Source organism: Megalopta genalis, chromosome 16, assembly GCF_051020955.1.
Source record: "Megalopta genalis isolate 19385.01 chromosome 16, iyMegGena1_principal, whole genome shotgun sequence".
Classification (NCBI taxonomy): Eukaryota; Metazoa; Arthropoda; class Insecta; order Hymenoptera; family Halictidae; genus Megalopta; species Megalopta genalis.
In genome coordinates this window covers 494,503-516,261 of record NC_135028.1, presented here as the reverse complement: position 1 = coordinate 516,261, position 21,759 = coordinate 494,503, and the positions used below count along the sequence as shown (strand labels likewise).

At 45.1% G+C, this 21,759-nt stretch overlaps 3 protein-coding genes across 7 annotated transcripts in view; 1 reads left to right on the top strand and 2 right to left on the bottom strand.

Moving 5' to 3' along the window:
• NLG-5 (neuroligin 5) overlaps positions 1-21,759 on the top strand; it is a 219,125-nt gene that overhangs the window by 176,486 nt on the left and 20,880 nt on the right. For 4 of the 5 annotated variants that reach the window (XM_076526903.1, XM_076526900.1, XM_033477480.2 and 1 more), the window contains one exon: positions 13,411-13,742. In XM_076526903.1, the coding sequence (XP_076383018.1) occupies positions 13,527-13,742 (216 nt within the window). In that variant the 5' untranslated portion in view covers positions 13,411-13,526. Of the gene's footprint in view, positions 1-11,688; positions 12,040-13,410; positions 13,743-21,759 lie in introns of those variants that run through there. The other variant, XM_076526901.1, reaches the window with a different exon arrangement.
• AP-1mu (adaptor protein complex 1, mu subunit) lies at positions 5,220-7,622 on the bottom strand. The gene is made up of 2 exons (XM_033477484.2): positions 7,469-7,622; positions 5,220-7,118 (listed from the first exon to the last, which is right to left on the bottom strand). The coding sequence occupies exon 2, from the start codon at positions 7,099-7,101 to the stop codon at positions 5,833-5,835; it is 1,269 nt and encodes a 422-aa protein (XP_033333375.1). The 5' UTR covers positions 7,102-7,118; positions 7,469-7,622; the 3' UTR covers positions 5,220-5,832.
• Positions 7,586-21,759, bottom strand: part of LOC117224510 (uncharacterized) — a 41,322-nt gene continuing 27,148 nt past the window's right edge. The window contains exon 5 of the mRNA XM_076526904.1: positions 7,586-7,725. The gene's annotated coding sequence lies outside the window, so the exon portion shown is untranslated. The remainder of the gene's footprint in view (positions 7,726-21,759) is intronic.

The following is a 21,759-nucleotide window of genomic DNA, read 5'->3' as shown; positions in this document are numbered from 1 at the left end:
GATCGTTGGGGCGGCGTGGCCTGCCCATGTTCAAAACGACTACTATACTACTGCTACAACTACTGCTTCTATGAACGAGTACAGTGACAAAGTGGCAACGACGATAAATTGGCCTCTCTCGACGGTTTGTCGGAGAGGCCTCTTCGGCGTGCATAGCCTCTTCTTTTCTTCGGCGATTCGCCCGCTGAACCTAGAACCTTACACGTGCTCCGCAGCTAGTAGAAGATCAACGAATTCCGAGACGAAATAACAAAGTCTCGAAAAAAGTCGATAATCCTGCTGGTGCGATGGAGCCGGTATCGTTTCGTTTCGAGAGCCCTGATCCCGCGCGTTCGCGTCCGCGACCGCGGAAGCTAAGAGAATTCTCGAAGGATCGATCTCGAGCCGTGTATCGAACGTCGTGCACCGTTCGAATCGACCTCGAATCGAGTCCTTCGAGCCCTACCGGTGGCCGACTGTCGTTCGAATTCGCGGCCTGCCCGTAAAGAGACGATAGCCGGCCCCGGCCCTACCTAACCATTCGCACACTCCGTTAAGGCAAGTTACCTATCCTGCCTGATGCTATATTTAAAAAATGGCAAAGCAGTCGCACCAACACATTCATTCCACGATTGTCACTCATACGTTGAGGTGCTGTACCCTGCGAAGAACGTCCCGGGACGCCTCTGACACCCCAACATGACCCATTCGTTCCATTCTAAGGCACATGTTAGTTCCTGAAATCGACCGACAATGGTAGCGATCATTGCGATTTCATCGAATTCTAATCGAAAGTTACTTTCTCGGACGAGATTCTGATTGAATAGTAATGCCGGTTGTTCTAGAATAAATACCATTTCGGTAGAGTTGCATTTTTCAAGACTCTTCCGAGCTTTTATTAAATCGTTTCAACCGACAAGAATAGAAAATGAACATTCCGTGCATACGTATTCCATAAAGATCCACGTTGCAGGACATAGATCGTACGGAATATGTCCGATTCGAGCTAGTTTCGATTTCAAACAACCGACGCAAAATCCACCACCTAACCACGCACACGCACACAAGTAGAAATTACGTCGTGCACGATGCACTAGCCATTGTCGATCGCCATTAGTATTAAATACCGTTCCATGCGCCGTTGCTCGCACCCTCCGAGTAACGCTTGGGCACTCGAAAGGATTCGAGCAACGAACACGGAACCTCGGATCTCTGAAAATCCTATCTAAAAAGAGTCGTTAGTCTCTCGAGCTAAGATTCGTCGATTTTTGAAAAATGATTCTATCAGTTCGAAAAGATTTTCTTCGATTAAAGACAATCGCGATCGAAAAGATTAATCGAAACCCTCTCTAAGCGAGATGGCTCGTTTAATTATGTTTGATAATAATTTCATAACAAGAAAGAAAGTCTACCTTGCACTTTAATAAAATATGTTTAACCTATCGCGAAACGTCTTTTTGCGCGTGATCTCTAACGCGATTAAACGGAATAAAGTTATTCGATATATTGTTACAGTAAACGCACCAATATAATTTTCGTGACAATCGTGTTCTGATAATCGCGTGTCGTAAAAGATTAATCTTTCGGCAGCTTCGAAGTAACATTATTAAAACTTGAAACAATGGTAGGAAATCGCGGCGTGCAAAAAGACCCTACCTAACTAGGAAACAGGTTACCACTCAAAGGATTGCCGGGCAACCCCTTGATCACTGTACTCGTTAAAATATTCTACAATTTCTACGTAATAAAAAAAATTAGTAATTTTAAATATTCACTCACTACTTGATGGGGGAGGGGGGAGATAGCTTCGTTAAAGTCTTGGAACATCCACGCAGTCTCCAGATGTTGCCGATAAAGATTACACCAACGTCGGTTTCTCCTCGACGAAGTCCCGACCGCGTTGCTTCTCGATCCCTGTCCCGCACGCGATTTAAATATCTATAAGTCGAAAACCTACGTAAATACGGTAACCGACGCTTACAATTATATTAGCGAAATATCATTTATAATCTACAAATATTTAAAAGCATACGCATGTTTCATAGATCGCTTGGACTAATATATTTAAATTGTCGGGCGGCATAAACGCGCGAAAATTGTAATTATCTTATCAGTCCCTACGTACTAGCACGTTCCGTTTCCAATTGAAGAAACAAGGTACGCGGAGAACAAGGTTCCGCGGAATCGCCGCCCAATGATTCCAAGATTCTCTGCCGCGATTCCGCGGAATCTGCCTTCGCCCTAACGCGTTCTACTAATCGAAAAAGCAAATTTATACCGGCAGTAACCGGCGCGCCGGGAGAATTTGATTCGAAAAAGGGTAGCCGACGGAGGCCCTCGGCGGTTTTACGAGTCCGTTCCACGCGTTCGATCGACCGGAATCGCGCGCGCGGGGATTCGAGAAATTCTGGCGAGGCCGATTTAAAGTCGCGCCCAAGATCCTGTCGCGAAATCCGCGGCAGACATCTCGCCGTCTTTGCCGCAGGATATTAAAACTTGGCTGGGAGATATATAGCGGCTGTCAACTCGACTGGATACGTTCGGAGACGCGAGAGAGAGTCTCGAATAAAAATGCAACTTAAAATATACCCTGGAAAATGGTATCCAAAGTTTGCCGTCTCATGCCGGAATTTTGCGACCCCGGGAACTTCGGATGCTCCTTTCGCGCTAAAATTTCTTTCGAATCCGTTTAACGTCCGCTAGATTAACGCGTCTCTATCGATCTCTTAGCCTGTGGACGACGTGTATACGCGTCGCAAGGAAATGGCCATGAATTTGGCAAATTTTAGAATAATTCTAGAACAACTTGCCGAAAGAAAGTGCGCCCAGTGGGACTGATAACGAACAAAATTACATTTTAGAGCGTACAAAATTGATTTTAAAGATAGATAGACGCGGCTAAGCGAGCACACAGGAGAGATGTGCCGTTGAAGGAACATTCTTGCTTCGCAAATGTATGAAAAAAGAACAAAAAGCTTCTATTCGATAATAGATAAAATTAATTATCTGACCCGAAAACGGTCGAAAAGGGAGAACAATTTCTTCGCGTGCAACAAAAGGCAATTTGTTGCTCATTTACCGCACTTATGGTCGCAATAAACCAAGAAAATTATTCCAAAGTGTTTTATCTACGACCGCTGTAACCGCTTCTTCGAACCGGACTCCGTTATCAGCACCCGGTCGCGTATCTAATTCGTAATGCGCCGCCGCGCGCCTAACTAGTTTCGTATTGCAGTCACAGCATTGGCAAAATAAAAGGGAAACACGATGAAAAAAAAGGGGGGTCGCCGAATAAAGAATCTGGCACTCCTACCGCTATGAATAAAAATGGGTTATCCGCGCAGTGGGCCAGGACGCGAGAAAGCCGACCGAGCGATAAAGTCGTCGGAAAAACGGTAAGAATCTTTCTAAAGATGCTTTATGTTGCGCTTTTCTGAAATCGCCGAATTTAATATTGGATCGGTGTTTTCGTATATTTCAAGCTGTGCGCGTGCTCGTATACGATCGTAAGAATGATAATCGACGCGAATAGCTTTTCAGTTAATTGTAGAAGTGCCATTTTCAATGATCGAAGCTGCCGCAAGCGATAAAGATTAGACACGATCGTAACACAAGCGCATCGTGTTCGAAATCGTCCTAATAAAGAAAGATCAAAACGAAACCACGATTTAGTATTTTTATAATTATTTCGTCCTGCTAACTTTGTACTTCGAAGTGTACTGTATTGATATTGTAACTCACTTGAACCGCATGCGGTGCTTCGAAATATCGACTCTTGGCTGGCTTTATCGCGTTTCGGCCGAGCTATGCTTCCATTCTTTTCCGATACGCTTGCACGTTCTTCGGTCGATAGGCGTTTCGCGTGGCCGTTCGAAATTCTTTGCAGGACCGCCAATTTCCATAAAATTATTACCGGCTGGTGTCCGCCCTCCGGAAATTTGCATACCGTGACCGACTCGCAATCCCGACGAATAAAAAGTTTCCGCGCCGCAGCGATTCGATCTCAACTAGCCGACGAATCTTCGCCCCTTCGTGCTCCAACGTCTTGTAAATCGTAGAATATTTACCGTTCCGTCTCTCCAGCGGCGTCCACGTTTCCGATCTTCCCGATAAATCCGCATCCTGTCCTTTCCCGTAGCTGTTTCGAGCCGACTATTGTCGGATCAAATTGAATTCGTCGCTCGAGACACCCCGCAGATACGATATGCAGTAATGCCTCGATAACTGTCCCAGCTCCGGGGGCTCGCCACGATACGACATTGCCGCGGGATACAGTTTTTCACACCTTTCGAGGACTTGGGGGATGGAGTGGGAAACGTTGAGAGAGTCGAGGGCCAAGGGATGTGTCGCAGAGGGTGTATTCTGTATACTTTTCTTGGGGTGCGTCGCGAGAGACCAGCTGCTCCCAACAGGTGGTAGGGATAACACGCAACAGTTACAGAGATATTTCTATAATTATAGCTTCTGGAGACTTGAAAAAGAAAATCGAATACAGTGAAACCTCGCGCTTTTAACCTAGACCAATTTTAATTCGGTTGAAAAATGAAAATAAGAGGATGAAGAAAACTGAATCGAACGACTTGATATTTTTGAAGATGAAAATAAAAATAATATACATTGGAAATCGTAGCAATTTCGAGTACTCGATTATTTTGTTACTATTTTACCTCGAATAAGACGAAAGAAAAGATTCTCAAAATAGTGTGCAACGTGAGGATTTTATTTAAAGAAATCTGTGGGTTAAACGAATGAAATAACAAGCAAAAATCTTTCCTGAAAAAGTTTATTGCTCTCCAGAATACTAACGTTTACTCTCAAGACCGTGTGTGTTTATTCTCGAAAGATACTACCGAGAGTTTTAATCTCAGATGGATTCACACCTTGTGCTGATAGCACGCGCGGCATGTTTGGACAAGGAAGAATTCGGATAATGGAGCATCGGATAACCTAGATTCTACCGTATTCTTGTTTTGAACTATAGATATCGCGTGCACTAAGATCGACTTTATTATTCTCAACAGGATTTAACGAAGCAACTTATTAGATAACATAACGGTGTTGGGCAATATAAACATACGCAAATAGCGTGACTATTTTTTCCTTGATTTATTATTTCGCTATTTACCAGCCGAGGAAACTATTCGGAATTGTGTGGATGAATTGGAAACTAAAGAAACTTTGGAGACGATCTATTATTGTTAAAGGAGGAGTATCTTGCAGACGATTGAAGAAGGCGAGTATAATTTCTATTAAAAATTTAATACATCTCTTTTATACTTTAAATTACTAATACACTGATATACAATAATAACAGAATTATACCTATTGTCATACTGATATACAAGATTAATTCTGACGTAATACTATCAGAGCTTAAATTAGCATAAAGGACGTCTATTGGAACGACGAAATCGTTAACAGCTCCGTGAAAACGTTGGGTTACGGTACTCGATCCAATTATTTACAACATTTTCACATTCGGAGTAATAATATTCGACGGAGGGTTAGAGTACGAATCCTTGTACAAAGAAGAATACTAATCGTATCGTACAACAGTAACGGAGCGTCGAGCGGAGCCCGTGCACGCTCGAGGAATTAAGTACATCGTATTCCTAAAATCTTCTAGAAAGAACTCGGTTAATGAATTTATACAACGTTGTAGAGGAGTATTAAAACCGTGTGCTGAAAAATCAAATCATTCGAGAGACGCGCCAGTCTCGTGTTGTATTCGTTCAAATCGTTTCGATACGGATCACAATCGGCTGTGAAGGTAAAATAGCTAAAATGATGGTTTCAAACGTTCGGAAGCGTACTAACCGACTAGTTTCCACTTCTGCGACTGTTCTCTCGTTTTTAATTCGTTCTCAACTGGTAATCCCCGTTCTGCGTGATATATCGCACCCACGGTAACGCCTGATACCCGCTCTTCTCGATGATCTTCAAGTAGCGCACCTGGATACCGGAAGTCGTGAAATAAGGGATCTCGAATTTCACTTGAATCGGCGGCTTGCCCTCCACGTCTTCGCCAACGACAGACGGGAGGCCGAAGTGTGCTCTCATCAGGTATTCCTTTCCTCCAGGGAACGATTTTATGAACCAAGTTATGGCGCTCTGCTCCGGCGAATATTTCACGCTACCGATGGTGGTCTTGAATTTCGGGGAATCGGCGTCGTTCGGTACCGGAATCACTATTTCTACATTGTTGGCGGTAGATCGCCTCTTAAACTGCGACCTTGCCTTTATCATGTATTCCACTCTGCTGTGGGCATGCCGTTCGATCACAGACTCGATCCATATGAGCGGCTTCACGTGGGTGTTCAGTCTGTACGACATTAATTCGAACTCGCCGTCCGGTGGAATGAAAGAAATTGTTCTGTCGTTCTCGAATCTGGAAAGTCTGACGCACTGGTGAAACTTCACGTCTTCCAATTCCACGGATTTGGACTTTCCGCGTCCTGTCGACTCGAATAAAACCTTGTCGTTCAGTCCGAGTCTTAATTCCGGCATTCCCGACAAATAAACTCTCATCTTTATCGCACCCACTATTTCCGAACTCAATACATTTCCATTGGCATTCGCCAAGAGATTCACAGACTCTATCACATCGAGGAACACCTCGTTCTTGCGATACTTGATACCCTCCGATCTCCAAGACACGGCATTGGTCACAGCCATAGGAATACGCGGTTGAATCTCAAGCTTATGGCCCTCTTGAGTGATGTATTCTTGCAAGATTTTACTGTCCGTGGTTTGAGGATAACCGAAATCTATGAGCTCGTCTAACAGCTCGTAAATGACGACAAAATTGTCTCTTATACTCTCTTCTTCTAATTCTTTAAAATATTCCTGCATGACCTGAACCAGTTTATGCAGGAATACAAATACCAGGGAGATATTGGCATTCTTTTTCGTAGTCGATACGATGTAAAGATTGTTATATTTTATGTACGCGTACGTACATTCCGGCGTTTGAATAATAGGAGTCAGATTACCTTCCTCCTCGCGCTCCATCACTAGAGGCATGAATTTCTCTATAACACCGGTCTCTATATCCCCGCGATAATTCCGCGAGATCAACACCTTCCCTTTCACATCCAAGATGTATATCGCAGACGTCGACATCTTTGCGACGCGTTACACTGCAACAAAAAGAGTGAACCGTTCCATGTATATTTTTTATAAATGACACAAAGTGGTGGAAAATGGACGGATCGGAAGTCGGGGCGTAATACTTGATGGACGAGTGTACTGGTAGAATCTAGTTGAGGTTATGTTATCGAACGGAATAGTAACAGAAGCAAAGCAACGAATTACAATGGAAAATTGAGGAAAAAACTTGTCAAAATCAATATCGACGGATAGCAGATAGAAATTTCAAGCAGAATCGATAAGCGAATACGTAGAAGATTTAAGTTGACACTAGACCGTACGTCAAGACGTACGAACATAAGGTGCGAGAATAAACCGGTCGAATATATGAAATACTTACGTGCCCTTTCAATTCCTCGAGGAATAACGGTTCTCCGGTTATTTACATCGATGAGAATTTCTCTTTGGGAAAATATAAAAGAGATTTTTAGTGATGATACGGCTTCCCCTCTCGACTGCGCGACTGCCACTGTGGACTGCCTTGAAGTTGCCACGGGCCGTGCGCACAATCGAAGCGCATGCGTTGCCAACTTCTCGCCTGATATCGACCCGCCTCTTCTTCGTGCCATTCGAATGGTTTATATGCGGCAGTATTTACTGGAACAGGTTTTTTTAAAATTTTATAACGGAGTATTATTGCCACGATAAAAAAAGATAATTTATTAGTTCGGGCTCGATTGGAAATACCGAGTGCGATGTACGTTCGAATTGGCGAATCGTAAATTTTTATTTTCATTGTACAATAGCGCGCGACTACGCACAGTATAAAATTAATATTCCCGTTCCCATCAATTTATGTGATTTTTTTATTCTTATCTCGTGCATTCATCAAATTGTCTACACAATTCATTTACGTATTTCATTATATGCTACGTAAGCCACCCTTATACAGGGTGGCTGGTAATTAGCGATAGGGAAATAATAAAATCATTTTTAAATAAATGAAAAGAAATTAATGTAATTTGGTCCACTTTTTCATGCTAAAACATTTGAACCAAGATAATTGTCATTGTGCAACGATTTTGTTCATATTGTGTTTATAAGAGTTATGGTCCCTGATAAAAACCGATTCTTGAAGCGAACTTGGTCATTGTTGCTGGCGATTAGCTCTCTTCCGTCGCACATAACTTTTCATTGTTCGAACGATCTTGAGTGGTGGCTGTATGTGGCGTTTCGGAGTCGGCGACGCGTTTCACTGGTCAAAAAGAACAATGTCGTACGGTGTCGCGTTTCCGGTGACGGCGAGCACATTTCAATGTGACCCGTGGCAGCACAATGGCTCCCGGTGTTACGTAATAAAAGTGTAGTGCACCAAAGTAGGCAATTGTTCGGCACAAAAGCGCGTTCGAAGGCAGGCTGTGCGCTGTGCACCGCGTCACCTATAAAGTGTATAAAAGAACGGCGAGCGTGATCGAACCCCGTTTGGCTGTCGGCTTCGCGAGGAGAACGAAAAGGCGAATTTAGCGTTCGAGCTAACTACCATCGGCTGTGATGCGCCTTCCGCCGGAAGCTACGCGAAGATCGGTCGAGCCGTTCGAATTTAATTAAAACGTGATCAACTTATTCGAGCGAATCCTTGTTCGAATAAAATCTTCTTCGGATACATTTTTATCCGGATAAACTTTTAGTCGATAAAAATGTCGGAGACATTTTCTTAATAATGAATTATTGATCGGGAGATCGCGATATCGTGTACAGTCTGGTACACAGTTCCGAGAAATTTCTTACAAGTTCGAAAACTGCTCTCGAAACGCGGCACTGTTTGCGCGAAATTCCACGAGAAATTCCATTGTAATTGAACGAGGCCGGCTCTATTATAAAGTCAAATTATCGATGGTAAGGAGTGGCTGTTCCTCCGTCAAGAAGGGAATGCATTTTCTTTCTTCCGTCTCCCCCCCTCTCTCTCTCTATCTCTCTCTCTCCGCCACCTTATTCTTCCTTCGCCACCGCGATTCTCTCTGCTCCTTTTTTCCGGCACCTTAGACCGATTCGGAAGGTACGTATTTGAACTAGGAAGAGAATGAACAAATTTCATTTTCCGAGCAACTCGATTTTCAATTTTCCGCATAATGCTGCCGTAATTATTCTGTGGAATAGTTCGCAGAAAATTGCTGGTAAAGTGCGCGTGAACGTGCAATCTGTACACACCCCATTCGCCGAGTTTCGATTTAACAAGTTGAATTCTCATTTAAACTGTGTCTTGAGGTAACTTGTTGTCGAGGAAATATAAATTTAATCGAAGTTTAGACTGTGCGCGTATTTCTATTCAAGTGCTAATTTTTATATGAAATTTAACCTCCGAATAATCGTATCTCCTCTTCCCAAATTGTCCATTTTCGTGGACAATCTGAGCGTCAATTAGAGAGACATTACTGTAACTTGTTGTCAAGGAAATATAAATTTAAAATGCTAATTTTTATATAACATTTCAGCCCCCAAAAAATGGAATCGAACAAACCGAAAGGAAATAAGCGATCGGGGTGTCCGAAATTTGGCTCGCTTTTGTCGCGACTTCATCGACCAGTGTCGCGTCCGTTTCTTTCATCGGTTGTTTCCTCGGCGCTGGTTTTGTCGCTGTTTCTTTCGGTTCACCGTTTTATTCCCCGGCGTCAGATACGAACCCACTGGCGCAGAGCAATCCTCTCGGTTCTCGGTCTGTCGATTTCGCCGGATGAAACGTCAATCTCAAGATAAAGTGGCGGAATACGGGAGCCGGATCTCGGCCGTGCTCCACGTTTGTCGGTCGAGCGGATCCTTCTTCGTGCGGGGGGTGCGCGCGGAGGGTTGAAAGTTAGAGCCGCCCGGGGAATCCGACGCGACCGATAATTGAGACTCGGAATTAAATTAGCGGAACTTCGATTCCTTGAGCGTCCCCCGTGCGACGTAGTTATAAACGCGTTGCCTTGCCTCGGTGTTTTCCCAGCGCCTAATCGCCTGAGGAAACCGTGGATGCGCCCGTGTGCGCCGGCGAAATTCGAGCGCGCGGTAACTCGGGCAATCGTTCCGTTCGAACGAATTCATTTTATGCCGTTTTAATTTCCACGCTGAACTCGGAACGTCGATATGTTACCGGTGACTCGATGTACCGATAATATCGATGCAACGTCGTTTATTTATTCTTCGTTCGCGGATACGAAATTTTATAATACACAACGGTCGATTACAAACTAATTGCGTGTAGATAGAACGTTAAAAATGTTTCGGCTAAAAATAGTCTCGGAAATGAGCCGACCGATTTATTTGTTAACACGTGATGCAATACAATTGATACAATTGATTTGATTTCGAGTAGATGTTATCGATGAATTTAATCTATTTCATTACAGATAATACTGCCATTTCGTTTAAATAAACGGTCTGTTCTTTTTCGAGAAAATCAATTCCGATACCGCATGCGTTGATACAACGCGCAGTCAGCTCGGCCCTCCGATTTGCCTTAACGATATCTCAACGATGCCACCGATGTATCGTTAAGATATCCGATATCGTCGTGAGATATCGATAACATCGATAATCGAGTCGACGATCGATAGCGGCGTCTCCGATCCGAGGTTCGACTTTCCTTCCCTGCGGAAGGAATCCGGCTGAACCCTTTTTTTAACGAATAACCTTCGTGTTCGGAGATATTCGGCCGTTCGAATCATTGATAACCGCGAATGCGTTGCAGTTCTGTCGCAATACCGCGCGTCGGCAGATACGCGATTCGTTGCGAGTAACGTTATGGAATCACGCAACATTTTTATCACGGAACAACGTTTGTTAGAACGCTGGACTTGCACTGGAGTTATGTTAACGATAAAGTTGACAAATTGTTTCGTTAGCGGTGTGAGTTACGGTTGCGAATCGTGTACACGCGCGTTCGCTCGTTCTCCCTTTATTAATATCAAATGCGCCCCTAACCGGTGCCCTCTTATCTGAAACTTTCAATAAGCACGCGAGTACTATGAAATCGGGAGCCCTGCTTTTCCAGCATGATTTATCCGAGTTCTGATACTCGTTAATCGTTAATCAGACCCTCGTACAATCAATTGCACTCCGAAATTAAATTTAAATCGTACAGTATTATAGCGATTTTAACAATAAATTACATAGGCGCAGGAGCGGCACAGGGAAATTCACAGCAACCCCCCAAGAAAAATCCTAGAACTTTTAGTATATAAAATTAAATACCCGTCTATGCAAATAATAATAATAATAACGATAATAATAATAATAATCAATATAATATACAAATATAATAATAATAATTTGTAATTTGTCATTTCACAACTGAAACTTGAAGTAACCGCGTTTCCGATTGTCGAGGACGAGCCGCCGTATGCGAGTTGGTTTAGACGTAACGGATAGCGGGTGGCCGAAGCAGGAACGTGACACGGGACACTGATCGGTCGAAAAAAGGCCGGATTGGTCGCAGGTCATCCCCGTAGATCGGACCGGAACCCTTTCCGCGGATCCCAGGTCCCGTTCTCTACGGTATCCTCCGCACGCCTCTCGCTGCTAATACTTCAATCTAATGCCCCCCTTTTCCTCCCTCTGTTGGTTTCAGATGGGGCAAAGAATAGCTGCGTCGGCTTTCGAGAACGGGCGACCGTCGGGGCTCGCCGGAACGACGACGTCGGAGACGGGACGGCGCTCGACCGCGTCCGTATTTTGTCATTCACGGAATGTTTTGAGCGTAATTTAAGTTGCACGGGGGAACGGTCCGAGGATTCGATAGGGGCGGAGGAAACAAGAGGGCGCGGCGAGAACGCCTCGAGCCGGGGAGAGGCACGGCCGCATCGTTTTGCATAACGAAGTCACCGAGTGATTTGTCGGCGGCGCCTTGGATGGCCTACGAAATACCGTGGAAGCTGTTCCTGCGCCCCGATTGGAAATATTTTTCCATCCCTTCCGGTGACGGGCACGCCTCAGGTACACGCCGCAATCTTCCGATGTTATCGAGCGTGTGTGCGAACCGCGACGCAAACGTGCTGAATAAGGGGCTGCAAGCTGTTACACATTCCGGCTGCGGAATCTTCGAACGCCTCCGAATGCCGTTAGTTTGCCGTCTCAAAAATTGATACGACCATTACGGGATTGCGTCGCTTCGAATCCCAAAGAGAAAACCGTCACCCATGATCGTTCTTTCGAAGGGTCGTGAAATTAATTGAAAATTCGCTGCAGCATCGCGACGCGCCCCTGTCTAAAAGTTCACGAAAATGCTTCCTAATTAACCCTCGATTGTGTACTAAAATGGACAATTTGACGAGACAAATTATTGCTTATAATTATCATTATTTATTATTATTATTATTATTATTAATTATGTAAACCAAGGACAAACATTATTCTCGTTCGAATAATTTCGATCGAACAGATTTTAATTAACGGGCAAGCGTTTTACGTATTGCACGATCTTCGTGCGCTTTTTTAAAAGTATTTTGTAAGCAAGATTCTGTGAAAGTTACGACGCGATTACTATAAAATTGAAGAAGATACATTGCACGCCCAAAGCGTCGACTCGACGATATTTTCTACATAAAATAAGAATGCGTTTAATTAACTTTTAGTTCGCCGTGTCTGCGTTGTACAGCTGTCCATCAATCTTCGTTATCAGCTTCTTTCGCTTCTTTTCAGTTTAATTCCAACGTTGCTCGAGTCTGTTTAGCTATCTCCGATACGGAGCGCTTCGCAATTTTCTATAGAAACCAATTTGTGGAAAATTCGTGCCGTTTAACACGATTCTGCTGCCATCGACCTTAAAAATTTCGGTCATCGGCGTTCGCGAATTTACGCGCACAAAGTCTATACGTACACGCATAAACCTGTTATCCGAAAGTTTCGTATCGTTTATGCGCGCGAATTAAACTCCGATCGCTCAATTTATAGCTCGTTTTAACGTTAACGTTTCGGTATTCGTTTATAAAATCATTTCCGAACGTAATATTAAAATGTCTGTAAAATAAAGCAATATCCATCTTCGATTTCGTGTCCCGGATAAAATTCATTAAAAGTCATTTACGCGTGAAACTATTTCCAAAATTCCGTAAATAATCGTACGCGTACGCGATTAACACGGTACATCGATTTTATATTTAATGAGTTTGATTTCTGACGCGGTACTGGCAAATACTGTCACCGGCAATCCGAATATTACGTTTCGAAATCATTTTACGCGCAACGTAAATTATTAGAAATATTCTTGGAGTTATTCGTACTTATGAAACAATGCCCGGCACAGATTGCACGATAAACTAAATAAAAAAAAAATGAAATTTTTGCTTTCTTTTTTCTTCGATGCAGCGGTGGTTGCAGCGATCATCTCGGCGATCTCGAGGCTGATCTTCGGCTGTGACTAAAGTCGCGTTCCACGGTTATGCTGGTGGCGTCGCTTCGGGTGGCCGCCAGCAAATGCTGTCATGCTCTTGTCATGCCAGCCGGCGGCCAAGAAGAGGCCGCTGGCCACGAGGTCCTTGAGCAGCTCGACGAGCCCCGCGTTCACGACAGACCGCTGCCTCCTCCTGATAGCTGTCCTCGTTCTGATCGGCAGCGAGGGATCGCTCGCGGCCTCGCAAATCCGCTACGCATCGCGCATCGTCGAGACCAAGAGCGGACAAATTCGAGGGATCCTTCAGGTACGTGCATCGAAACTTCTCCTCCCTTTAGCTTCCCGCGAACGATCTTCATTTTGTAATTCCGATGTGTTTTTACGCTAAGATCGATCGCATCTCGGCGTGCGCCACGATTATTCGACACACCGTGTATTTACCTCTTGACAACATCGGTGTCCGAGAAACGGGAAAACGAAAAAGCCGCTGTGTCGTTGTTCCGCAACGAGAAAATATGAGAACAGCGTAAAAAGCGTACAGTAATGTCTTCCTAATTGACGCACGGTAATGTCTCCCTTACTGACGCTCAGATTGTCCACTAAAATGGATAATTTGGGAAGAGGAGATACGATTATTCGAGCCTTGCAGCTCGTTTTTATGGTTGTCGACAATTTAGAACTATAAAAATGAACCGCAAGGATCGAATAATCGTATCTCCTCTCCCTAAATTGTCCATTTTTTAGGACAATCTGAGCGTCAATTAGAGAGACATTGCTGTACTTTGAGAATTTCGCTGCCCACTAAGAAGAAGCGCCTTCCCCGGTGGACTTTAATTAGTTTATGCTTGCGTTACTTACACAAGCTTAATAGAGGGTAGAAATGTGTATTTAGGCGGGCACCTTTTCGAGAGTAAATTCGAGGGAAGAGTCGGAGCGGAAGATAAAGCGAAAGAGAATTCCAAAGAAAAATTTTCATTAACGATCTTCTCCTTTATCATTCCCCTCTTCTCGTTAGTTAACATTTGTTATTGATAAACATTGTTATTAATAAAGTTGCACAACTGCCGTTACAGACGGCAGCTATTATTAAAAAGTGCGAAAACTTGTTCCATCCGCGTTAGTAAGAACGCTGTCATCGAGATGCGACGCGAGAAAATGGATACAGTAATGTCTCCCTTACTGACGCTCAGATTCTGCAGAAAAATGGACAATTTGGGAAGAGGGGATACGATTATAAATTGTCGTCAATTATAAAAACGAGTTCCAAGGCTCGGATAATCGCATCTTTCCTTCCGAAATTCTGCATTTCCGTGGACAATCCGAGCGTCGATTAGGTAAGCCTCGCGTTGCATTTCGTAAGCGTATTTCCGATGGCTCGCTTTGCAAAAGGAAAGGAAAGATTTCACGGCGCCAGACGCGCGCGCGATATCTTTTTTAAAAAGAATCCGAAATAGACAAGCATCCATCATACACTCCGGGGCTCGTTTGCATACTGCATGCATAATGCGTGCACGCGCTGAATCTCAAAGGGTCCGCAGCGAGAAGCAGATTGTGTCGCGGGAACCGGATCAAACAGCGAATAAAATTCGCACGCGAGCGAGCGTTAAAAAGCTGGACGGCGAACGGTACGAAAATGTGGGCCGCGCGGAGGGCGAAAGGAAATCGACCGTGCTACGATCGTAAAGCACGTATCCGATGAAATAAATAATTCCAGATAGGATAAGTGTCGTCGCATTACACTCGGAAATCTTCGGCCCGGTATTCATGGAATATTTGAGTATATCGATTTCCACCGTTTTGCCCGGCGCGACGCGACGCGACGCGGCGAACCGAGGAAGGGGAATTTTCGAGAGCGAAACGGTCGTTGGATGGAGTTCAACTATCGAATTCATTGCAAGCGTGGGTCCGAAATCGCTTGGACGGTAACCCAAAAAATTCTTTTCGCTTCCGGTTCGTCGATCATCGAACGATCCATCGTTATTTTTTTCAGCACGGATCTGTTCGGATCTTCGATTTCGATCCGCGGACATTTCCGGGAGAAATTACCGTACCGCGATGCTTTGAAACAAAAGTTCGAGAGGTGTAACTTGCGTATTAAACGACCCTCGCGCGTGTCCGCGAAGCTTTTAACGACCCCTCGCGTCGCGCGAGTGTTTCGAGGAGGAGCGGGAAAGCTGCGAATAGCGGAATAAAGGCGCGCGTCGCGCGCGTCCGGGAAGGGCGAACACGCGTCCATTTTCGGTGCACCGCGGTTCCGTAATTCGCAGGCCGTTTTTAGACCCGACCGCCGCGCAGTCCCCGCGGCGGATGGATGGATAACGAGAAAAGTTTTTCGTCCAGGACGTCCGGCGGACTTTACATTACGTTGTAACGCGCGTCCCTCGTTTCTCGTCCGCTTCGCTCGGTCCATTTCCCGCGATCGAGTGCTAAACAGGCTCGACGGAAGGGAAAATTGTTGTTCCGTCGATCGTTTCGCTAGATCGATTCCTGCTACCGCGCCAACGAAGATTCCGTTGAAACGGTTACTTGTGGCGCGGTTCTCGAATGAATCGGAACGTTTCGATCAACGGGCGCACCATAAAGAGAGCCGCGAAACTAAGCGGCCGGTTTACCTGAAATTCGTCCTGAAAAACTTGAACCTGTTTCCGTTGCTGCGAGCTTCACCGGTTCATCGAACAATGTGTGAAAGCATTTTTGCAAAATAAATTATGGCTTTATTAATTATTGACAACTAAATTATGGCTTTCATGCGTCTGTATGAAACGACGCGGTTTGTAGAGCGCATAAAAGCGTTCGATTTATCAGAGCAGCGAGCGCATTAAATTCTTGCATACTAAATCAATAAATTCTTAAATGGAAATTAAGTTACTCTAAATTCTTGTTATTTTTTTATAAACGCTTGGCTGTGTAAAAAGAGCGTCGAGATCTTTCGAAGATCATTTTGATTTCTTCTTGAAACGAAACGACACAACTTTCCTGTTAACTTCGTATTCTCGTAGCGATAAACGATAAAGAAAAAAATCAATTTTCTAATTTATCAATAGACCGGATCGAATCGAGATTAAAAATTGACCGACTGCGACCACCCGCTTTATTTCGAGCCATTGTACACGCCGGATACTCCGGAACAGCGTCGTTAGGCATTTTTTTCCTCGAGCTGTTCGACCCTCGTTTAAATGTCTCCTTCTTTTCCCTCGAATTTATCGCGAGTCGGAACGAATGGTCGAGTGATTTTTTTCCTTGCATTTCACTCGGTCGGAATATTTCGTTCCACCCCCTCGCAGGGCTGAAAGTTCCAGCGCTCTCTACGATAATGAGAATTACGATCACGTCTCTGGCCGACCGATTTCGGGGTAGAATCGGTGCTCCACAAAGGATTATAATGACCCACGTGTCATACAGTCGCGTCACGTATCGCGCAGTTGATATTTCGCTTCTCGTATGCTGACCAGGAATGCCGAAGAGTATAATATCTGCGCCGAGAAAGTGTGCGAAAGAGGAATCTCGTTCGATCGCTGAATCGTTTCTTCGCGAATTTAGCATCTGCGTCGAAGAATCCTTGATATCGAAAGAAAAAAATCACCGCTTAACACGTACGAACGACGATAATTTTTTACCGGGCTCAGAGATTCAATCGAATACGATATATAAGGGGGTCCCATGCGTCGCCACGATTTCTCGAGCACTTCCGACGATCTGAGTAAAAGATTAATTAGTCTTTGGTCGACTACAGATTATTAATATCCGTTATTGCTCGTATTATTAGTATCAGTATTATTTAATTTTCACATCAGCACCGATCGTTTCGTTCTATCTTTGCTCGTTTCTATCTTATTATCGTCGATGCGATAATCATAATAATTATCGTCGGTAGCATCTTGCTCGCTATAGATTAAAAAGAAGCAGATAATATCGGAATTTGCCGGCGGACAATTTAGAGACATCGAGTAGCTTACATTTCGGCGCGCGGTTCTACATAGATCGGAGGAATAGCGTCCGGTGGAATTTCCAGGAATTCTTTCTCCGCGGGCAGTCATTAGTCGCGCAACAATTTGCCCGTGAAATCCCGCGGAGCGGTTGGTAAAAATTCACGCGTGCCCCGTTTCCGGTCGAGAGGAAGCAGCCCCGGGGCAGCCGGCGCGGCGCGGCGCCACGGCAAATTCACGGATATTTTCATTTCCGGCGCGTTTAGTGCCCATAAAATCTCTAACACGCGGCAGCTGTTTCGGGGGTAGGGCGGGTCGCGTACGTACAATCGGCATGTAAACTGCCAAATATTTTATTACACGGGCAATGTGTCGGCGGAGCGTCGCTAAACGCGCGACCACCAGGACCGTACACAACGTCCGGCTCACTGCGGGAGCCCGGCCGGCCGATGTAATGTCATCGTTCCGTAATTATGTCGGCATTACCAGCCGGCTATTATTATTGCCAGATTGCTATGGAGAGCGCGTATAGGGGCCGGCTGTTTGGCCGGCCCGACTAACGTAACCATAATTACGCCGTGATCAAGGTAACACGATCGAGGGATGAAAAAGCACAGGGCCGGAGGCGTAGGCCGGTTATGGAAAAACGTGTCCGCCCCGAGGAAAACGGGGGCCCTTTCAGCGAACGGCGGCCGACGCGCGACGAGCCGCGTCGCGTCGGGGCTTCCAATGATTACGCGTCAATCGTTATTTCCTGAAAGCCTCCAGTGATGGCGAAATACGTTAAACGAACGCCCCTCGCCCCCATCCCCCGCAGGTGGATGCGCGCGAAACTTTGGGCGAATGTTGCCGGGGATGTTGGACCGGCGGAAAATTAAACGGGAATTTGCAATTTTATCGGAGCCCCGATGGCTCGCCGAAAATTAAAATCGTAATCCGCTGTATTATTCTGCAATTATTTCGACCTGGATTATATTCCCTATTTTATCGTAGGCTTATTTATAAAATAACGGCTCGCGATTATCGTGCGCTCGTCGTTGCAAAAAAATATATGAAACGAAGGAATATCGCTCGGGTCTTTTAAGCTGGTTAACGCTGTATCGTTGCACAATGTTATAATATATTATAACATTTTATTATATTATATTATATTTATTTAATATTTATTCGGTGTAAACAGCCGAACCCTTCGCTCCCCGCGTTTCTTAACCGTTGGGGGGGGGGCACCCTTTATATGTATGTATGCGACACACGCATGCGACAAAAAGCGTTGTCACGCTTCGAAGATGTTTCCGTCGGAAACGAGATTTTCTCCGCGAGAAAGAAAAAATCGGAAACAAGTCCCTCGACTCGTCCGGTAGTTTTAGGGTTAATGCGAACATCCCCTAATTCACCCGGTGCAACAGGAATCGCACCTACAGCGGCCAGCAAGTTTTAACGACACGAGTCTTGTAGCGGTTCTCGTACACCGTTTCCAAAGTTCCGAAGTTTCGCGATTTTAAATTTCGAAAGTTCGCGGTCCCTTTGCCGGACGCGGGATAATGCAGTCGAAATATATTTCGTGGAAGCGTCGCGTAATTTCACGGTATGGTACGAGCGCGATTCTACTCTCACGGAAGCATTAGCGGCAAGATTGCTCGCGCGATCTCTCCGAGCCGTAAGCATACCGGCGCGGCGCGGCCCACGGTAGATTAAAATCGTCGAAACGCTGACTAAACTTGTGTCATTGTTATTTATGCGCGGTCCATTATGAAATGGACTGTTTTACAGGCTTTCGGTGTCGTAACGTATAATATAATATAAAATAATTTAATATTAATATATAAATTTAAATATATATATATAAATTATACTATTTTAAATTAGAGAGAGAGGGAGAGAAAAAAACGATAATCGTAGGAACGCGTACGGGCAACCGCGAACTATCAGAAATCAATCGCGGCGACAGGCGAAATCGGCGGTCCCGCAAGGATAAATAACTCGTCAACGCCATGGGTGTTTTGCGCGAGCGTGCGCGCGAGGGAGCGAGCGAGCGACGAGTGAAAGTCGTTAATTTTTAACACGCTCGAAAATACACGCGTGAACGAGGTCGAATCGCTGGGGAATGCAATTTTTAAATATTCCCCCCATTTTCCGCCCTCGCCCTCGTGCCCGATTGCCGCCAGCGCGGCGCAGCGCGTCCTTGTCACAATTATTCTTCTCTTTCCGAAAAATATTGAAGCGGTGATTTCGATATTAACGCGGAAGCGGAGATTCGCGAGCGTTATTTCCGTCCGTAAACTGACAAATATTTTATTCCGAACGCGACGATTTTCGTCGACCATCGAACGGGACACGGCGAGCCGCGAAAGCGTTGCGAGCGCCTTTCAAAGCGGAATAACTTTATTATAATTCGACGAATACTTCCGGCGGGATAGTTTACGCGATCGACGACATCGCCGATGCTTGCTTAGCAAACGATCGATCCGAGGACTCGTCGAGACAGAGGAGGAATATTTCGTAGAGGAATTCCTCCCGGTGGTACACGATCGGCATCCGAAGCAAGAGGCGGCATAATTACGAGGACAGGGGTTGAGAATAAGGAGGGCAAAAATTTTTTCACGACCGTCCATCCCCTTCACCCCCGCCCTTTTTATTATTCCTCCGGTAACACCGGCGATCCTCGCGTTAATGGGAATTCGTGATTTTAAACCCGATGCGACCCCGTCCGCGTTCCGAATGGGGAACGGAGAAAGAGGGAAGCGAGTTCGAAGGAACGATCTTTTCCTCGCGGCACCCGGAGGCGCAATTAACGTCGACGCGTACCAAACGAGATTTATTAGCTCTTCTGGTATAATTGCTTCCAAGAAAGCCGGCGAACTGCAACCTTTTTTTCCCCCCCTGTACAATTACGTCTAACGAAAGCAATTATCGAGTTCCGTAGTTTCGTAGTCGCCCTAATTCTGAGCTCCTTTGGACAGCAACTTCGAGCAGTTTGCGACCGGAAGTAAATAAAAACACGGGGGATGAAAGTGTACAGGCCGGCCAGTAACCGGGGGCACGGCGCAGCAAGAAGACAAATTGTAGAATATTTATTCCTTCGATTTCGAGAAGAATTAGGTTGAAATTAAAATATCCGGAAAATAAAATTCAAGTCGTTCGGTCGAGTTTTGAAAAAGTTACACCGTTCTCCGAGGGGTCTCGAGTATACCGCCACTGTAAATACCGTTTCGGACCCTGCTTCGCATAATCAGGATTTAGGCAGAACTTTATTTCCACCGCGGAGGATTTCGTTAGATTTGCAAGGACGTAATGCGAGCTTAACGGGACGTTATTAGCCTCGGAGAACGCGGCGGGAAATAACATAATCGTCAAAATCTGTTCGCAACGGAAAGAACCGCGGAAACTGGAGGTACGTTCGCGCGACCGTGTCGAGGCGGCGCGGCATCTGCGGATTGTCGCAGCCCTCGTAAACCACGGATAATCGAAACACAGGAGGTAATTAGGTAATTAGTTTCTGGAAAAGCGGGCGCGTGCCCGACCAGGTTTATGCAACATAAAACAGAGGATTTACATTTAACTCAGCATTGTTGTCGTTCGCGATATTAGCGTCAGAGATCTTCCCTATCTACCCGCTGCACGCCGATTCGAGTAACGAGGTATTCTCGTTGTTATTTCAGTTGCGAAATTCATCGAGTTAAGGTGAAACGACTCGCTAATCCGCGACAGAGATATCTCTCGAGCGTCCTATTAACAAATAAATTTGCACGCGACGCTCCGACGGCTCTATTGTACGAATTAAGTTCGCCCTGCTCCGGATCGAAGAGGCTGTTGCATACAAGGTGTTCCAAAATTACGCGTCTCCCCCCTCCTGCCGGCGATCGACCGCGAGCTCCTTTTCCCCCACTCCTACCGGAGAGTCTCGGATGGGAGGACACCGAAGTGGGGGGAATGCGTCGTCGTGGCCAAAAGGCTGACTTACGCATCGTCGCGTCTTAAATAAATTATTAAATAATTAACATATAATATATAATAATAATATTACTAATATGGCATCCCTTATGTACCCCTTCCATTGCTTCAATTTCGGTGCGTTGGCGATTGCAGGACGCAGGGCAACGGGAGGGCAGAGAAATTCTTTTTTATTGCTTTCGTTGTTAGCATAGCGCGTTTTGAAATTGACCCTTTTAAAGATTTCATGCGTTATATGAATAAAGTTTTTCAATATAATGAAGTTTTGCAGTCAAATTACTCTCACCGAATGATGTCTACAAATATACTCGATAACTTTAAACAGGTACGGAATATGGAATGCCGTTGATGGTCGTTCCAATTTCATACGTGAACGATCATCGATAACGCGCGTAACGATACCAGTTTCGCGTATATATAGGTACGAGCATCGATACATTAATGATA